The sequence below is a fragment of the Pseudophryne corroboree genome, chromosome 2 (assembly GCF_028390025.1).
Source record: "Pseudophryne corroboree isolate aPseCor3 chromosome 2, aPseCor3.hap2, whole genome shotgun sequence".
Lineage (NCBI taxonomy): Eukaryota > Metazoa > Chordata > Amphibia > Anura > Myobatrachidae > Pseudophryne > Pseudophryne corroboree.
In genome coordinates, this window is record NC_086445.1 from 708,678,282 (window position 1) to 708,697,863 (window position 19,582).

At 42.9% G+C, this 19,582-nt stretch overlaps 1 protein-coding gene and 1 long non-coding RNA gene across 2 annotated transcripts in view; one reads left to right on the plus strand and one right to left on the minus strand.

Annotated features, from left to right (window-relative positions):
- LOC135051122 (uncharacterized) overlaps positions 1-11,126 on the minus strand; it is a 37,930-nt gene extending 26,804 nt beyond the window's left edge. Inside the window, exons 1-2 of the long non-coding RNA XR_010242050.1 lie at positions 11,022-11,126; positions 9,372-9,544 (exon numbers count right to left, since the gene is read on the minus strand). This is a non-coding gene — a long non-coding RNA (uncharacterized LOC135051122). The remainder of the gene's footprint in view (positions 1-9,371; positions 9,545-11,021) is intronic.
- On the plus strand, positions 4,926-5,573 carry LOC135051121 (spindlin-W-like). Its single transcript, XM_063957281.1, has one exon. It carries the CDS (start codon positions 4,926-4,928, stop codon positions 5,571-5,573), a length of 648 nt encoding a protein of 215 aa, XP_063813351.1.
- Positions 11,127-19,582: the final 8,456 nt, after the last annotated feature.

Here is a 19,582-nt window from a genome sequence, read left to right on the forward strand (position 1 = left end):
TATTTTAAAAGTTACTTGGTTTTCCTCCAAGAGACTCATTTTAAAATTCCCCCTTACATTTAATGCTTGTGACTCCAGACAGCAAAAGCGAGGGGTGTAAATTCGTTGTGCTTCCCATTTAACTTTTGAACAGTTGAGCACTCATGCTGATAAGGATGGTAGATGGCTCATTCTAGTGAGTAAACTTATGAACTCCTTATGTGCTCTAGTGAATATATATGTCCGTAATCAAAACCAGCGCTACTTCTTTGCAAAACTGGATTCTTTCCTTTCCCAGGTACACCAGGGAGAAGTCATTATGGCAAGTGACTTTAATGAGGTTCTCGATTGCTCTATTGATAGGTCATCACCCTCAGCCCAATCTGTGCCCAGGTCTCCATTCTCTTCATCTGCAGCTCTCTTGTCTCTTCTTAACATCTCCAGTATGATTAGTTTTAACTTATTGACCTTCTGGTGAGAGACTACACATTTTATTCTATACTTCATAGTACCTACTCTAGAATATACATGATCCTCCTCACCCAGGACCTCTAAACTTAAATTTGCCCATGTACACCCGATGATATGGTCCGTTCACTGTCAAAGAACTGCTGATTTTATATCTCTTGCTTCCTATCCTGGTTATATCAGCCAAATTAAGTACTACCTAACTGAATACTTTCACTTTAATAATCTACCTGAGGTGTCCCCTATGACCTTGTGGAAGGCTCATAAAGTGGTTATGCGGGGCCACCATATAGGTATGGCCTCCTGACATAAAAATGTAGGGAGTCCCAATACAGTACATTACCTTAACGGCTAAACTTCAGAAACTGGAACGGAAACATTAACTCTCTCCCTCACAAGCTGTCACGGTCTTGCAGAGACAGGTGCGGGAGGCCCGTACTTACGGGTCCAGGTCCTATGGCGGGGTCCCTCCGGTGGGGGTGCAGGCTGCTGGCACTGGGCGAGGTGCACAGGCTGGCATGCTGGGTCCTGTACAGTAAAGAAAATAGGTAAATGCTTAAACCGGGCGCCACTCAAACAATGTGTAAATGAATAGAACGTTAATACATTCCTTATAATAGAGATTATCTTGAAAACTTCATCCTCTTCCAGAAGATAGATCATCAGCACATAAGGAAAGAGCAGAATATCATCATGTGCAGTACACTTAATATTTAATGACATACACACAAAATGCACAAAAATAATCCAAAAGGTTCCCCATGTCCAGTGTGGATGTTACTAGCTGAACAATTACTAGAGATAATTAAGAACTGGTGTTAAACAGCTCTCAAATGCACATAGGATGGTAGTCACCAAATAGTCCTCCCGGGTGGACAGTCTGGGATGGCACTCAGGCAAACGATCAGCGGTTCAACCTTCCACTGGAACTCAGGGGTCCAAATACAGCCTGGGGCACATGATGATATTCTGCTCTTTCCTTATGTGCTGATGATATATCTTCTGGAAGAGGATGAAGTTTTGAGGATAATCTCTATTATAAGGAATGTATTAACGTTCTATCCATTTACACATTGTTTGAGTGGCGTCCGGTTTAAGCATTTACCTATTTTATTTACCTACTGTGCGCAGCCATACTTACCACTAAATTTCTTTTATAAAATATGCTGAGTCCTGTGTTGGAAAGCAGGAGAGAGGCAGGCTGGGTGTGATGTCATCAGCACCGGCTCCCAGCACCACCATCTTGAATTTTAGCAAAGGTGATTTCTGGCCTTCCTTCTCACAGGAAGAGGTTCTGGCTGCATTAAAGCTCCAAGGAAAGTTCTCACAGATATTCAATCCTCTGTTTTGAGATTTGTTTGGAACGATAAAACACCTCAGGATTGTCCTGAATGGGATGCAATCAATGTGCCAGCTATTGGGATCTCAGCGGTCAGGATTCCGATGCTGGAACCCCGAAAGCCGACAATGCCGACAGCCGGAATCAGCCAGCGCACAGGGGCTATTCTCACTCGTGGGTGTCCACGACACACATAGAGTAAGAATAGAACCTGTGGCGAGCGCAGCAAGCCACTGAGCCTGCAGTGTGGCAAACCTGCAAGGGGACTCTTAGCACTCACCCGACTGCCAGCATTCTGGTAGGCGGGATGCCGCTGTCGGGATCTTGACAGCCGGCATCCCACCGGCCAGTAAATAGAATGTATTCTGTTACGAACATCCTCAAACTATCTAGTATCCAGTGGTGGGCAGGGATTCTCTGATGTTTAATTTTACTATTTGGCAAGCCATTAACTAAGATATCTGCTACTTATGCCCCTCCAGGCTCTATCTCTTGGGACGACTTGAAGGCTTACTCTCTAGGTGTCCACTCTTTGGCTTCTATATGGGGATTAAGTAAGGTTCATAGATGTTCCTGGTTAATCTTCTCCCATCACTTAATTTCTATATATCTCGATGGGACTCCTCTATTTTTCGATATAAGCTGTCTTCTCTCTTTTCTCCCTTTGTTCCACTCTGGATCAACCCTGCTTTTCCTCCCGGAGTTTCTTTTATTCATTTTAAACTTTGGCACCAGGCAGGGATATGCCTAGTATCTGATCTTTGCATTCATAACTCATGGGCTTCATATTAAGTGGACATTCCCTTCCCCATCTCCACCCGGTTTTGAATATTTTCAGATCCATCACTTTCTTCTGTCTCTTCCTCAATCTGATGTACTATGTTCCTCCACCCTCTTCGAGCAAATCTGTATGTGGAACCCTCTTCATAGAGGCATGATCACTTCTATATATTCAATGCTGATCAAAGTCACCTTGGCCCCTCAGGTCCGTCATGAACAGGAGTGGGAAAAAGATCTGGGTCCCACCCCAGATGAATCCTTTTGGGTAGAAGTGAGAGAGGGAATAGCTAAGTGGTCTATCTCTACCCAAATCAAGGAAACCTCATATAAACTAGATGTGCACCGGAAATTTTTCGGGTTTTGTGTTTTGGATTCAGTTCCGCGGCCGTGTTTTGGATTCGGACGCGTTTTGGCAAAACCTCCCTGAACTTTTTTTGTCAGATTCGGGTGTGTTTTGGATTCGGGTGGTTTTTTTCAAAAACCCCTCAAAAACAGCTTAAATCATAGAATTTGGGGGTAATTTTGATCCTATAGTATTATTAATCTCAATAATCACAATTTCCACTCATTTCCAGTCTATTCTGAACACCTCACAATACTATTTTTACTCCTAAAATTTGCACCGAGGTCGCTGGATGACTAAGCTAAGCGACCCAAGAGGGCGGCACAAACACCTGGCCCATCTAGGAGTGCCACTGCAGTGTCAGACAGGATGGCACTTAAAAAAATTGGCCCCAAACAGCACATGATGCAAAGAAAAGAGAAAAAGAGGTGCACTGTGGTCGCTGGACAGCTAAGCAAAGCGACACAAACACCTCAATATCACAGGAATTATTTGTTCTAATCAATAGTATTATTGGTCCAAATCACTGGAAGAAAATGACAAAATCACTGGAATTATTCGTTGTAATCAATGGTATTATTGGTCCAAATCACTGGAAGAAAATGACAAAATCACTGGAATTATTTGGCTCACTGTAATTAATAATTATAAATCACTGATATTAATTGGTAAAATCTCGCTATCGCCTGCCTAGTGAAGTGGAATCTAGATGGGATTTTGTACCGGGGACACAATAACTTCATCAATTGTCTAAATTCCACTGCACTAATGGCGGAAAATGGGCACACATCTAACAGCGCACTGATTATACTGAGAACTGATTATACTGATCACTGATGATACTACGGAGAACTGACACTGAGCAGCGAGAACAGCACTGGACTATTGTACTGTAGTATACTGGTCATCACAATGCAGCACTGACACTGAGCACAGATATTAAGCACTGATCAGGATACTAGAAGTGACACAGAGCTGCAAGATACAGCAATGGCCTACTGTACTGTACTACTATATACTGGTGGTCACCATAATGCTGCACTGTACTACTATATACTGGTCACAACAATGCAGCAGATATTGAGCACTGATCAGGATACTAGAACTGAGTCTGACACGGAGCTGCAAGATATAGCAATGGCCTACTGTACTGTACTATATGTATACTGCTGGTCACCAAAATGCTGCACTGTCCTACTATATACTGCTCACAACAATGCAGCACAGATATATGGAATAGATACCTGCAGTGACACAGAGCTGCAAGATACAGCAATGGCCTACTGTACTGTACTACTATAATTATATACTGGTGGTCCCCATAATGCAGCACACTGAGCACAGATATTACCAGGTGTATCTCACACATCGCTCAGTACAGATTACAGGATGTATAATCACCAGGTGTTTAACACACGTCGCACAGTACAGTATACAGTATGCAGCTCTGGAGGGATCAGTATTTGGCAGGAAGGCAAGGCCTGGTCCTGGCAGCAGAATGACAGGCGGCCGTATAGTAGCAGCCAGCTCCAAATATGGCAGTGTGTGGAGAGGGAGGGGGTGAGGGAAGGGAACGAGCGCTGGAGTGTCTGAGCGGAGGGCTTGGAAGTTCAGGGGGAGTGAGGCGGGAGCTGCTCTTCCATAGCAGCGCACAGTGGTGGTGATGTGGTCTGACAAAGGAGGGAGGGGGAGGATTGGGGCAACTGGCCGCAGGGGAGCACTGTGCTGCAGCCATCACCTGCAGGGGGAGTGGAGGGAAACACATCCTATCTGCCCCAGATAAGTGACTTCTGATCAGAGCAAATGAGGGTCGGAGTTTTTCTGAAAGGTGGAAAGGAAGGGGTTCTTTTTCATGTAGACTGGAAGGACTACAACAAACTTGGAGTGACTACACTTTTCACCCTAGTTCGGCAGCCCTGCTGACCTTTAATACACAGATGAATGAAGACTTCATTTGGAAAGGCGGCCGCTTAGTGATCAAGAGCTGATGCAGCACATGCAGGTGTTTCTGCAAATATGATGAAGAAAATAACATCTCATAAGAAACATCGAAACAATATTGGACCAAGTAAACCAATTTCCCAGCCAAGGCGAAATATTGTAGGCTGTAGAATACAGCATGGGTGGAAAGAGGGCAGTGGGCCAATAACCCAGTGGAAAGGAACAGTTCTGGAACAAGTACCAGTGAATCCCTCCCTCTATCTTATAAAGTATGATGGATTTGATTGTGTCTATGGACTTAAGCTTCACAAGGTTGAAAGGGTGTCTGCTCTTGAAGTTCTACCAGACAGAGTTGCCTCATCCCGAATCAGCGATGCCCATTTGGCTGACACAATGATTGGTAAAGCAGTGGAGCATATGTTTGAAACAGAGGATGGTTCCAAGGATGAGTGGCGAGGGATGGTATTAGCACAAGCACCTATTATGAACACATGGTTTTATTATTATATAACCTATGAAAAGGACCCAGTCTTATATATGCACCAACTTTTAGATGACTATAAAGAAGGAGATCTTCGGATCATGCCAGACTCAAATGATTCCCCTCCAGCTGAAAGAGAACCAGGGGAGGTTGTGGACAGCCTGGTGGGTAAGCAAGTGGAATATGCCAAAGAAGATGGCTCAAAAAGGACTGGCATGGTTATTCATCAAGTACTTCATTAAGTTTGATGACGATTTCCATATTTATGTCTACGATTTGGTGAAGACATCCTAAATGGGATTCTGTACTTTTTTTTTTGCCAAATGTAATCTAATGTAAACATTTGTAGAAAGTCGCTGCTTTCTGATTACAGAAATGCTCAGATATTCCTGCGAATCCACAATCCCTTCCCAGAGGAAAAAGAAATTGAGAAACCGTTGTTTGAGAACGTTTGTTCTCTTTTCCTTACAAAGGAACAAACCACTTTCCAAGAAGACTGACGTTTTTGGGATTATGGAGACGTAATGTTTTTGAAAATAAATCCTAAAGCAGGTGGTGTATTAGAGCAAAAGAGTGCAAGAGACCAGCCATGCAGTTTCTGAAATATTATGACAAAATGTTACTGTATTTCATAAGCACTCATTCCTAACTCAGCTAAGTACTGTTTGGTATACTGTATCTGGCTTCCATGGGGTAGTTGTCCATTATTTCAGCTTCCATTGACCTTTTTGAAAGCGGTAGAAGTAATCGATTCTTTTTTTCTTTTTCTTTTCCCCTATTTTTAATTTTCTCCTGCATAGCCCAGTAAAATGTTGCAATGTTAAGTATTGACTTGTGCCTTCTGGGGGTCCACTTCTTCACCAAACCCAGCCAAATCTCATCCTAACCCTCTGTTCCACATTCTCTATGTACTCCATCTGTGTCACCCCTGTCTGTCTACCCCTCCCCTTTAGATTGTAAACTCTCACGAGCAGGGCCCTCTTCCCTCATGTGCTTATCCTTTGTTTTACTTTAATAATCTTCAACTGTACCACATCCAGCAGTCTTATGCTACCTGATACTTATTCCAGTGTCATCTGCTGATGTAACTATGTTTATTTACCCTGTACTTGTCCTATACTGTCATCAACTGTAAGTTGCTGTTTTCCTGTTTGATTATTTATATACTCTGTAATTGGGCGCTGCGGAACCCTTGTGGCGCCATATAAATAAAGGATAATAATAATAATAATATAGGGTGTATAATCCCCAGGTGTATCTCACACATCGCTCAGTACAGTATATAGGGTGTATAATCCCCAGGTGTATCTCACACATCACACAGTACAGTATATAGGGTGTATAATCCCAAGGTGTATCTCACACATCGCACAGTACAGTATACAGGGTGTATAATCACCAGGTGTATCACAAACGTTGCACAGTACAGTATACAGGGTATATAATCCCCAGGTGTATCTCACACATCGCTCAGTACAGATTACAGGATGTATAAAATCACCAGGTGTCTAACACATGTCGCACAGTACAGTATACATACTGGTCACAACAATGCAGCAGAGATTGAGCACTTATCAGGATACTAGAAGTGACACAGAGCTGCAAGATACAGCAATGGCCTACTGTATTGTACTACTGGTCACCAAAATGCTGCACTGTCCTACTATATACTGCTCACAATAATGCAGCACAGAGATAGTATACTTGACACAGAGCTGCAAAATACAGCAATGGCCTACTGTACTGTACTATATGTATATTGCTGGTCACCAAAATGCTGCACTGTCCTACTATATACTGCTCACAATAATGCAGCACAGAGATAGTATACTTGACCCAGAGCTGCAAGATACAGCAATGGCCTACTGTACTGTACTATATGTATACTGCTGGTCAACAAAATGCTGCACTGTCCTACTATATACTGCTCACAATATTGCAGCACAGAGATAGTATACTTGACACAGAGCTGCAAGATACAGCAATGGCCTACTGTACTGTACTATATGTATACTGCTGGTCACCAAAATGCTGCACTGTCCTACTATATACTGCTCACAATAATGCAGCACAGATATGGATAGTATACTTGACACAGAGCTGCAAGATACAGCAATGGCCTACTGTACTGTACTACTATAATTATATACTGGTGGTCCCCAGTACCCACAATGCAGCACACTGAGCACAGATATTTGCGGCACACTGAGCACAGATATGGAGCGTTTTCAGGCAGAGAATGTAGATATGTTCAGCACACTGAGCACAGATATTTGCAGAACACTGAGCACAGATATTTGCTGCACACTGAGCACAGATTACGGAGCTTTTCAGGGACAGAACGCAGCCACGTCCTCTCCGTTCAATCTCCGATGCACGAGTGAAAATGGCGGCGACACGCGGCTCTTTATATAGAATACGAATCTTGCGAGAATCTGACAGCGGAATGATGATGTTCGGGCGCGTTTGGGTTAACCGAGCAAGGCGGGAAGATCCGAGGCTGCCTCGGAACCGTGTAAAATAGCTGAAGTTCGGGGGGTTTGGTTCTCGGAGAACTGAACCCGCTCATCTCTAATATAAACCTTTTTACAGATGGTATTATACTCCAGAGAAACTATCTAAAATGTTCTCCTCTTCTACCCCTTCCCCATCTGGTGGTCATGCCCCTATATAGTTCCATTTTGGAATACGGCCCTTTCTGTTTTAAGATCCCTCTTGGGACTTCCGTTCTCCTTGGACCCATGGGTGTTCCTACAAGCTCATCCATTCCCGGATGTTGATTCCTCTCTAAACAATTTGTTTTCTCACATTTTAGCTGCTTACTCTAATTGCTAATAACTGGAAGTCCACTGACATCCCTGCAGTTCCTGCTCTTATCAATTATGTATGGTTTATAGCAAGTATGGAAAAGATTACTTACTATCTCCATGACTGTTCCCATAAATTGAACATTATTTGGAGCTCCTGGCTTCTCAACATGACTCATTCTTCATCCCCTCCCTCACCTTGACCAGTACTCGTTGATGAACAGATTGGTCCTTCCAGGTCTGTCCTGCATGTCGTCCTCGGGTCCTCTTCGCTGGAATCCATGAATTTGTCCTTGCAAGTATTATTTATTTTAAATGTTATAATTATGTATGCAGTGCATAATAATTTGTTATGTACCTGTTCCTATTTTCTTCCTGTTGGTTCCATCTTCTCCTCCCCACTCTCCTCTATCTCAGCCCCCCCTGCCCCCCCCCCCCCCCCCCACCCACTCCCTCTCACACACACATTTTTTCCCTATGTTTTTAAGTATTGGTTGCTTTCATATTTTGCGTTGCAAAAAAATTTTGAAAATCTGAGAGACATTTGTTAGATTCTCTTCTTGACTTTATTGTTTTGAATTTGTCTTATCTCTCTGAATAAATAGTTTAAAATAAATAAATGGATGCACAGAGAAAAAATATATGTAATTGTCAAAAATTGTATTTCAAATTGGAGTTTAAAAAGGTGTATTGAAGAAGGAATGAAGAAATTGTATCTGCATCGTGGGCCATGTGCTGCATTATTTATTTATTATTCATTTATTAACAGTTTCTTATATAGCGCAGCATATTCCGTTGCACTTTACAATTAGAACAACAGTAAGAGAACAAAACTGGGCAAAACAGACAGACATAGAGGGAGGAAGGCCCTGTTCGCAAGCTTACAATCTATAGGGAAATAGGCATTGATACACAAGGATAGATGCTACCTTTTGCATAATGCTAAGTTCTTAATGGCTTGTATGATATGATCACCCAGCAATGTTGGCCAAGGGTCAGGAGGGTGTGAAAGTGAAAAAAGACAAAATATATCTTATACTTTAGAGAAAGCAGCATAAGGATATATGGTTTAAACATTGCACACCACCAACTTATTCTCCAACTTATTTTTTTTAAATGCTTTACTGAAAAAAGGAACATTTTTAAAATTAGATTAATGAAATATCGCTATTCTGTTATGACAATAACAATACAGGTATTGCGGCAGTAAAAGTACATATATTTGGAACCCACCTCCTGCAATCTTGCTTTTGCGACAGTGAGTGACAGTGGAGTGACTGAGGAGACTGACAACGAGGCAAAAACACAGGAGAAACTGGTGGAACTGAGTCTCCAAGCTAAGTGTTGTTGTGGACTTTCATCCTGAATGAAAGGTGTACTGTTGTATCCACAGAAGATTGCTTGAGCTAGGAAATTCAAACAACATGTTAATGGGCCACTGATCCCACCCTGTATGTTATATTAAGTAATATAAAGGGACATGAGGGAACATTGAGGCACATAAACGGGCATTACGGGGCTCGGAGTCTGGTATGTTGAAAGTATTGTCCTGAGATATGTTTATTTTTTGTAAAGAGGGATTTTTGCCCTTGGCTCCCCTTGGCCCAGAACTGGCCCTCGATGTGCTATGTTTTCTTAGGTAATTCACACCCACATGAGGGGTACATCTATCTCTCATAAATACTATAAATTCATTTTTGCAGAAATAGAAGAATTTGAGAAGCTTGAAGTTGTGTGGTTTTCACTTGAGACATAACTCATAACTGTACCGAAAGCCAACTATACTGTATATATTTTTGTGTGGGAATGAAAACATTTATATTTGCTCTTTAGAGAAGCTGCTCCTCTAAAATACTATATCTGCCATGTAAAACTGAAGCTGTCACTTGACTTTGTATCTTTACTTGTGTCAAGATGTTTCCCCTTATCTGCCAAATGCTCAGATTTTATTATCTGCCTCCTCCAACTCTTTCTTTATAGCACTGATTGTGCTGCAGTCATGCTGAGTGTTCCCTGTCGGAGGAAATGCAATGAATAAATGATCTATCTTCATTGTTCATTAGATTTCAGCACCTGGATAGCTCAACATGATATCAAATAAAACGATGCCTTGGAATGAGAAGTGAGATGGAAGTATCGTCCCCCGTACTTTGGATCCATGAAGGAGAATGCGTTCTCTCTCTCCTCCACCCCACACATATTAATGATTAAGGGTAAGTGCATTGGACACACTAGGAGGATATTAATAAGGACCAGGAAAGAGCATTGCTATTGTTGATGTAACTTGGAGAGGTGAAGACAAAGGGAGCTGAAAGCACGTAAGATGAATTAGCTTGGTGGATGTGAATTTTCTGTTGTATTATGCAAAGACGAAAAAAAATATCTGCAATGCAATAACATGTACATTTTCTGTTTTACTAGCTTTATTAATGCTAAGCAATGAACTAAGGTTATTATAACAAATTTCAGAGGAAGTTATTTTGTAGAGTATTTTACCATATTATACTTTTTGGAAACTTTTCTGTAAAAATGATCAGCATAAACAGGCTATATGGTCCAGATAAAAATGCTGGAGTGGAAAGAGGGGAAAACAATACGTCAAAGAGGTTTTTCATTTTAAATAGTATTATACTTACAATTGCTCAGTTATATAGTGAATTCCCTAACTAAATCAATTCAAATGTATTCCAGAATGTTTGGCTATTCCTGAACAGAAGATTTGATGGAACAAGTTAGTAATCTGATAACTTTTTTTTTTTATTAGCATATCACTTAAAGCTGCTTTGAGTTAAGTCTGACCAGAAAGTTGAATGAGGACACATCTCTACTAATGGTATAGTGTTTTGTTTATTAAATTATGGCATGATGTGGTAACACACTTACCTATCATGCCTTCTTTGGAAAACATCAGTTATACACACTGCTGCTGCTGTTCCATGTCTTGAATGGCTTTCTGTTCAGAGAGTGATTCTAGGTATGCTGTACCCTCTCTCTTGAATGTTGAACTTGAATGTTGTTGGAGATCAGCAATCAACATTGCTGCTGTTGTTCCTCCTCCTCCTCCTCCTCCTCCTCCTCCTCCTCCTCATAAGAGAATGAGTTCAGGGACAACCTTTGTTGTTGTTGTTTTTTAAAGTAATATGTATTGAGCAGATCACATTAGAACACAGCAGGCAAGATGCAAAATAAGCCAAGTAGCAAAGTATATACACACATATAAATTTCTGCTACAGTATAAACAAACAACAACATAGTAGTTGTCACGATCCAGGTAATTAGTCACCACTTCTTACCTTCCATGTGTCTCCTGAGTCTGGCCCAGTGCTCCAAGCCTGGATTCCACCTGTGCTGTCTGCGTGCAGCGCGCTGTACAACATTGCCTCAGTCTCCTCTCCGTGATTCCGGCAGCACTGTCATGGCAACTACACAGATAATTCCTTCTGTCATAATGGATGGCGTCTCCTGCCCTCCGCGGCCTCCGCTGCCATCACCACTGAGTTCCACATGCTAAAGTACAAACAGACTTTCCCTCCAGAATCAAACATGGGCGCAGCCATGTTTGGATTCATCACGTGTCACTTTTCAGCCTATCCGCTGTGCTCTGGTTGCTCAGCCAATACCTGCTTCCCAGCTGGTATTAATATCCTGCATCCAGGCTGCCTAATCGTCAGTGCTTTGGTGGTTTATCCTAGTGATGCATGTCTCTCCCGTCTGTGGATGTTCCAGCTTGTGCTTCCAGGTATTCCAGCTCCTGTGACCTTGATCCACTTAAAGAGGCTCCGCACCAGTTACCATCTTGCAGTGCTGCTTGACTCCAGCAATGTTCCTACATTGCATCCTGTGTCCTGCAGTGATCCATCACCGGCTTCCAGCTTTCAGCGTTGTTCTAGAATCGCTTCCAGCGGTATTCCAGTATCTCTCCTAGCTCTCATTGCCTACCAACATCGCTCTCCGTGATCCACAGTGACTTCATCACCGGCTTACAGCGTTGCTCCAGTCTCGCTTCCAGCGGTGTTCCTGTGTCACTCCCAGCTCTCAGCGGTGTTCTGTATCACTTTCAGTATCGCTCTCCATCTCCAGCGGTGTTCCAGCATCGATCTGTTCATCATCTACCACACAACATCGAACCACAGTTCACCATTGACACTCACAATCGGACTCTATCTTCAGCGGTGAGTTCAGTACACCTTCTGTCTACACCGGTTCCATCCGGCATCCCCGGCAATTCTTCCAAGTTTTCTTCAACCTCTGTGCACTTGTGCCAACCCAGCTTCCAGTGTGTCATCTGCTGGGCAGTACCAGCTAGTTCCCTGTTACAGCGGTTAGCTGGGGCCTATGGACTTTCCAACTCCAGGTCTTGCAAGGACTTTGTTACATCTCATCTTGCATCTGCCACAGCATTCATTACCACTGCGCTCCCAGGAACTGTACTGCTATATTTATCTGCACAAGTTACTGTTGAAAGTTATCTGAACTGCCAAGCTGTCTAAACTGTGTGTTCAGTAAACAGACTTTGGTTTATATACTTCGTTGTTGTGGTCACGCCTTCGGGCAAATGGTGCTTAACCTCCTGCATGTCCAAGAACCCTATTCTACCTCCACGGTTCACATACACGCCAGCCCCTACGTCTGAGGCTTCCCCAGGTCAGCCTCAGCCCTCAGTTGTGACAGTAGTGATCCATTTTTGGGAAGAAACATTAGGGGGAGAGCTATCTCAATAGCGATGGCTAGAATAACTGTCTGAAAAAAGAAAGAGACGAAAAGGAAAAGAACAATAGAAGAATGAGAAAGAATATTTGGAAGATTCTAGAGCAGTTTGGGAGGACCTCTAGGTAAGTTAACATCAGTAAAAATAATTCAGGGGCTCAGCTGCAAAACTGGGATGAGGGCCCCAGATTATATACACTAGATATATATTCCATTTTATAAACATACCAAATCTGTGACAAGATTGCTTACATACTGTAGGTGGTGGTGTAGGCTTTTTTGTAGTCTGCAGCAATTTGACAAGTTACAGCAGAGGCAATGTGACTTAACAACTTATTCTGGTGCCTAGGTGGGAAGGCTTAAAGGGAGAAGGAAAAATTTAGGGTCAAAAGATAAATGTAGTTGAACAGGTGCGAGAGGAGGGTGTTAACTTCTTGTTATAATGACGAAATCTACTGGCAAGCCCACTATATATGTAAGAAGGAGTCCTCTTCAGAACATCCTCTCTGGCACCTGTCTGAGGTAGGGTCAACCTTTCTAGATATTTTAACACTGCAGGACATCAGCAACACACTCTACTGCTGTCCCTCCATCCTTCTCCTAACCCAATTGTCTTCCAAGTGGTTTACAGCAAACAAACATGTGAGAGATCATATGTCAGACACATCTTGGTGCTTTTCTGGGCATCATGCATTTAAACAGCATGTGATTTGCGTAATGTCTACAGTAATATGCTTTTCTAAAATATTCAACTTTTGTTAAAGCTGAGGCGTGTACATCTCAATGTCACTTGATATGAACAGTGCACAGCACTTACATCTGTAAACTCAATCCGAAAAAATGTGTACACTAAAGAAAAGTTCTGTTAAAAGCCAAATAAATTAACAATATATTTTTGGACTTCAGATGGAAATTGATAAGGAACAGACTCAAGTGAGTAGGGCAAACCCCCTAGGGCTACACTAAGAAAAGTTGACGTGGTATAATGTAGTCCAAGAACACCAGAGGTACGGATTGCTGGCCCGGATGTGGTTTGGCTCTCCAGAATTCAGAATCCACACCAATTCTGTGGATCTAAGCTGAACCAAAACCAAGTTCCAGACCTCCCAAGGAGATCCAATTCATTCAAATTTATTGTATTTTAATTCCAAATTTTGGGTTTTGGATTGCAAAAATGACATTATTTTAGCTGTTTTATCAAGTTGTATCGATTTGTATCAATGATTGTTGATTTTATATTGATTTTTGACCAACCAAAAACTGTATCATAACCAAAACACTTGAGGGTGGTTTTGCAAAACCAAAACAAGATAGCTAAAACTGGCACACATACCCTGCAAGCCACCAGATTTATTATATAGCGGTTTGGAATTGATAAAGCTTAAATCACAGTCAATGGGCAGTGGATTCAAACCCACCAAAACAAAACAAACCACTGGCCTAATATATGCATGAGCAATAGACAAAGCACCAAGCAGTATCACCATTTGCAAATATCCAATCAGTTCTCTAGTGACCATCAGCATCATAGTGTACATGTGCACCTGACCTAGACCACCTGCATATGATATGGGTGGTCATTCCAAGTTGATCGCAGGCAGCAACTTTTTGCTGCTGCTGTGATCAACTAGTACACGCCTATGGGGCTGTGTATATTAGCTTAGCAGGGCTGCGATCGCATGTGCAGCACTGCTAAGCTAAAAAAATTTCAAGCAGAACTTGACTAGCCCTGGACATACTTACCCTGTGCAATGATCTCTGCGATGTTGGAGCCGGCTTTGACGTCAGACATCCGCCCTCTGTTCTCCTGGACACGCCTGCGTTTTCCTTACCACTCCCCGAAAACGGCAGCCAACGGTCCGGATCCGCCCAGGAATGCCTTCTTTCTGTCAATCTTCTTGCGGTCGGCTCTGCGACCGCTTTCTTCATAGGACCCCTGTCGCCAGGTAACGACGCGTGTTCACAGTGCGCCCGCCGCGCATGTGCATTCCAGACCCGTTTGCACCACAGCGACAAACCGCTGCGTGCGAATGGGTCGGAATGACCCCCATGGTTTACACAGGCATATTTAGGTCTGTGTGCTAGTCTGCATTTTTTGACAATGTGCCATTACAGTGCTCACATTAGAACACCCCTTCCCTCAGTCTTGCATCTCAAGCGGGAGTAAGTGGCTTTGCAGATCAGTTTCATTTTAAAACTTTCTTGCAAATTGGCATAGTTATGACTTCCAAAATTGTAGGGGTGTAATGTTCGAATAGTGAAGCACCAATGCGCATACTCCAACATGGCTCCTTCAGGAATGTTTTATTCCTTAACCTAGATGGCCACCAGAATTATCACTGCGTATGCTAGGGGTAGCCATCCCCGGTCCTCGAGAGCTACCAACAGTTAACGTTTTCTTGGTCTACTCACAGAATCACAAGTTATGTAATTAGCTCCGTCTATGGATCTTTTAAAATATGTCAGCGAGTAATGACTGCACCTGTGCACCTGCTACGTGAGCTGGCAAACGTGAACTGTTGGTAGCTCTTGAGGACCAGGGTTGGCTTCCACTGGCGTATGCCAGTTTGTTACTGTGTAGAGTGACATAGTGGGAGATGAACTTTACTCAACCGTAGCTCCAAGAGACATACTTGTTTCACCTAAATTACCATTGTTCCAGCATCGCTTCACATATCCTGTGGACAGTCCTAGGCTGGTGAGCTGCTACAACCCTGCTCCTCTACAAGCTCTGCTTATAATTTCATCAGTGTAACCCTGTGAGTAAACTCTAAATAAACCACACTACTGGTTAAGCCACTGGACTGTTCTTTGGTTCAGGAACATTCTGCTAGTGTGTACACTACTCTACCATACCTCCACGTCTACACACTTATTTCCAACATGCACTATTTGGGTATTTTCACATTTTAATAACTCAGGTATATATAATCTGTTTTACACTTCCCAATTCAGAAATTACTCATTTTATATGTTTTATCAGGATAGTAGAATCGGACACCTGTACAGTACCCCTAAAAAAACACAATCATTAATGGTTTGTTACATTGAATGATAAGGAACATACTGTAGATTCATATTTACTGGCCAATTGAATGCAGTTCCATGACAATGTGTAAAAGCAATGTCAGTAAAGAAAATGTAAGATATAAGGTGAGGGATTTGGTAGTTTATATAGTCCTGCTTATTGTATTATTGCAGAAGCACAATCTTCCCAAGTGAACTGTACATCAAAGGCAATAAAGCACTAATTCGATTCCTTCGGCAGAGCAGTCAACACAGGTTGCTGTTCTCCTACCTCCCAGATTCCTTAGCAAATCTATGCTCCAATACAACAGGCTTCAGTCTAGCTTATCTAATATCCTTGTCATATGTTCACTGCAGCAACAGCAATATACAGGCTCCACTTCTTTTTTTTAATTAAGTTATTTTCTGTGAGAGAGCAGACACAATAAACCAATATCCTATTAACCACTTATTTCCCAGAAAAGAAATCACACGTATTTTTATGTGATTTTCAAAACATGACTGTTGAAAGCATTAAGGAGCTGATTTAGTTTTAAGAGTAAATAAAATATAGCTACATAGAAGGACATTTTTTCACCTTTTGCAAAACCATATTACACTGTAGTGGGAGGGGGGGGGGCAAATTCATAAAATTGTAACCAGATTTCGGGGTCTATTTACTAAGCCTTGAATGGAGATAAAGTAAACGGAGATAAAGAACCAGCCAATCAGCTCCTAACTGTCATTTTTCAAACACAACCTGTAACATGTCAGTTAGGAGCTGCTTGAACTGGTACAGGGCCACCATCAGGGGGTACGGTGGGCACAGCTGTTGTGGATTCTCTGACAGAGAGGGGAGAGCCAGGGCCGCTCATGCCGCCTGCCCACCACTGTTTCTGCCATTCAGCCACCATCCTCTGTCCTCCTGTAGCTCTGTATTGAAAATGTCCCTCCCACAATGGCCACTACCACAGAGGAGACAGTTATTCAGGTTACTAGAGGAGCACTCTAGTATCTTTAATTACTTTCTCCTCTGAGGCGGTTGCCATTTTGGGAGGGACATTTTTAATAGTTTGAAGCAGGAAGGCGGCAAACGGCAGACCCTCAGCAGCAGACCCACAGTGGCGGTGAACGGGGGGGGGGGGGGGGGGGGGGGAGGAAGAAATCCCCTGACAATGAGCAGAACTCCTGGCAATAATCAGGTGCTTGCATAATTAATGTGTGGCCATAATATGGTGACAAGGGCATTGATGTGGGGTCTTAATATGTTGTCAGGGGCATTACTGTGTGGGGCATAATATGGTGACGGGCATTACTGTGTGGACTTCATATGGTGCAAAGGCAAAATATGGTGTTGCTCCATGTGTGCAAAGACTTTTTTTAAAATATATATTTCTTTTTATTTAACTTTTTATACTTTTTTTTCAGTTGGGGGGGGCGGGGGGACCTGCCTGTCAGTCCCAGGCCCCATCAATTCTGATGGCAGCCCTAGGCAGGTACTTTATCGCCATCCACTTTCTTTCCATTCAAGGCTCAGTATATAGAACCCTTAGTGTTTGGAAGGGGGCGTGCATACCTCTCAACTTTCTGAAGTTTGGAGACAGAACATAGATGTGTGCTAAAGACCCCCCCATTTTCCCTAATGTTAAGGCATGACCAGCGCTCTGTAAGCTGCTGGTAATGCCCCCCTGTCCCTCTCGCCCAGTGAATAGACGCTGTGCGCACAGTGTCTATTTACTGCTGCTCTGCTCTATTTATCACTCCTCTGCTAAGCAGAGTAGCCGGTGAGAGAGGTCTCCCAACTACCACCAGCGGGGAAGGGGGGACATTGTGATCCACGGGTGGGACAGTCCCAGAAGGCACAGGACTGTCCCGCTAAAATCGGAACAGTTGAGAGGTATGAGCATGCCCTAGCACACCTCAAAGTATGAGAAAAGTAGGCTGCCCAGTATCTGCAAACTCAGGCTGCATTTTATCTGCATGTCAAGCTAAAATTGCATTTCCAAGCATTGCTTTGTAACATAGTTTGTTCATGTGCAAATTTGCAAACTTTAGCTGGATTTGCTCTTAGATCTAAATGGGACTATGGGGGTCATTCCGAGTTGTTCGCTCGCAAGCTGCTTTTAGCAGCTTTGCACACGCTAAGCCTCCGCCTACTGGGAGTGAATATTAGCTTATCAAAATTGCGAATGAAAGATTAGCAAAATAGCGAATAGACACTTCTTAGCAGTTTCTGAGTAGCTCCACACTTACTCTGCAACTGCGATCAGTTCAGTGTTTGTCGTTCCTGGTTTGACGTCACAAACCCACCCAGCGTTCGCCCAGACACTCCTCCGTTTCTCCAGCCACTCCCGCGTTTTTCCCAGAAACTGTAGCGTTTTTTCACACACCCCATAAAACAGCCAGTTTCCGCCCAGAAATACCCACTTCCTGTCAATCACATTACGATCACCAGAACGAAGAAAAAACCTAATAATGCCGTGAGTAAAAAACCTAACTGCATAGCAAATTTACTTGGCGCAGTCGCACTGCGGACATTGCGCATGCGCATTAGCGACTAATCGCTCCGTTGCGAGAAAAAAATAATGAGCGAACAACTCAGAATGACCCCCTGGGGGTCATTCCGAGTTGTTCGCTCGCAAGCTGCTTTTAGCAGCTTTGCACACGCTAAGCCGCCGCCTACTGGGAGTGAATCTTAGCTTATCAAAATTGCGAACGAAAGATTAGCAGAATTGTGAATAGACACTTCTTAGCAGTTTCTGAGTAGTTCCACACTTACTCGGCATCTGCGATCAGTTCAGTCAGTTTCGTTCCTGGTTTGACGTCACAAACACACCCAGCGTTCGCCCAGACACTCCTCCGTTTCTCCAGCCACTCCCGCGTTTTTCCCAGAAACGGTAGCGTTTTTTCGCACACACCCATAAAACGACCAGTTTACGCCCAGAAACACCCACTTCCTGTCAATCACATTACGATCACCAGAACGAAGAAAAAACCTCGTAATGCCGTGAGTAAAATACCTAACTGCATAGCAAATTTACTTGGCGCAGTCGCACTGCGGACATTGCGCATGCGCATCAGCGACTAATCGCTCCGTTGCGACAAAAAAATAACGATCGAACAACTCGGAATGACCCCCCCTATGTGGGTAATTCCAAGTTGATCGCAGCAGGATATTTTTTAGCAGTTGGGCAAAACCATGTGCACTGCAGGGGGGGCAGATATAACATTTGCAGAGAGAGTTAGATTTGGGTGAGTTATTTTGTTTCTGTGCAGGGTAAATACTGGCTGCTTTATTTTTACACTGCAATTTAGATTGCAGATTGAACTCACCACACCCAAATCTATCTCTCTTTCTGCACATGTTATATCTGCCTCCCCTGCAGTGCACATGGTTTTGACCAATTGCTAACAAAAATCCTGCTGCGATCAACTTGGAATTACCCCCAATGTTAGCATGGATATTAGAGAAAAACTGAAGGGTTAAAATACCAACCATGATTAAAAACAGACCCCTGTGTGCAGAGCTAGTCCCATCAGGAGAGGCAGTCTCTTTCCTGTCATACTAACGTATATGCCAGAGTTATAACTATGTAAATTATATGAAAAATACAAATAATATATTAGAAATATGTTCTTTGTATTATTTTAATAATTTTTATAGGGAAAACTCTGGAGTAAAAAGTCTATGAAAGGTGAGGCAGTGCCTCCCCTGCCTGCCTTATCCACAC

Bases quoted from the DNA above. Each gene is read 5' to 3' on its own strand.
- LOC135051121 (XM_063957281.1), top strand. From the start codon at position 4,926: ATGATGAAGAAAATAACATCTCATAAGAAACATCGAAACAATATTGGA.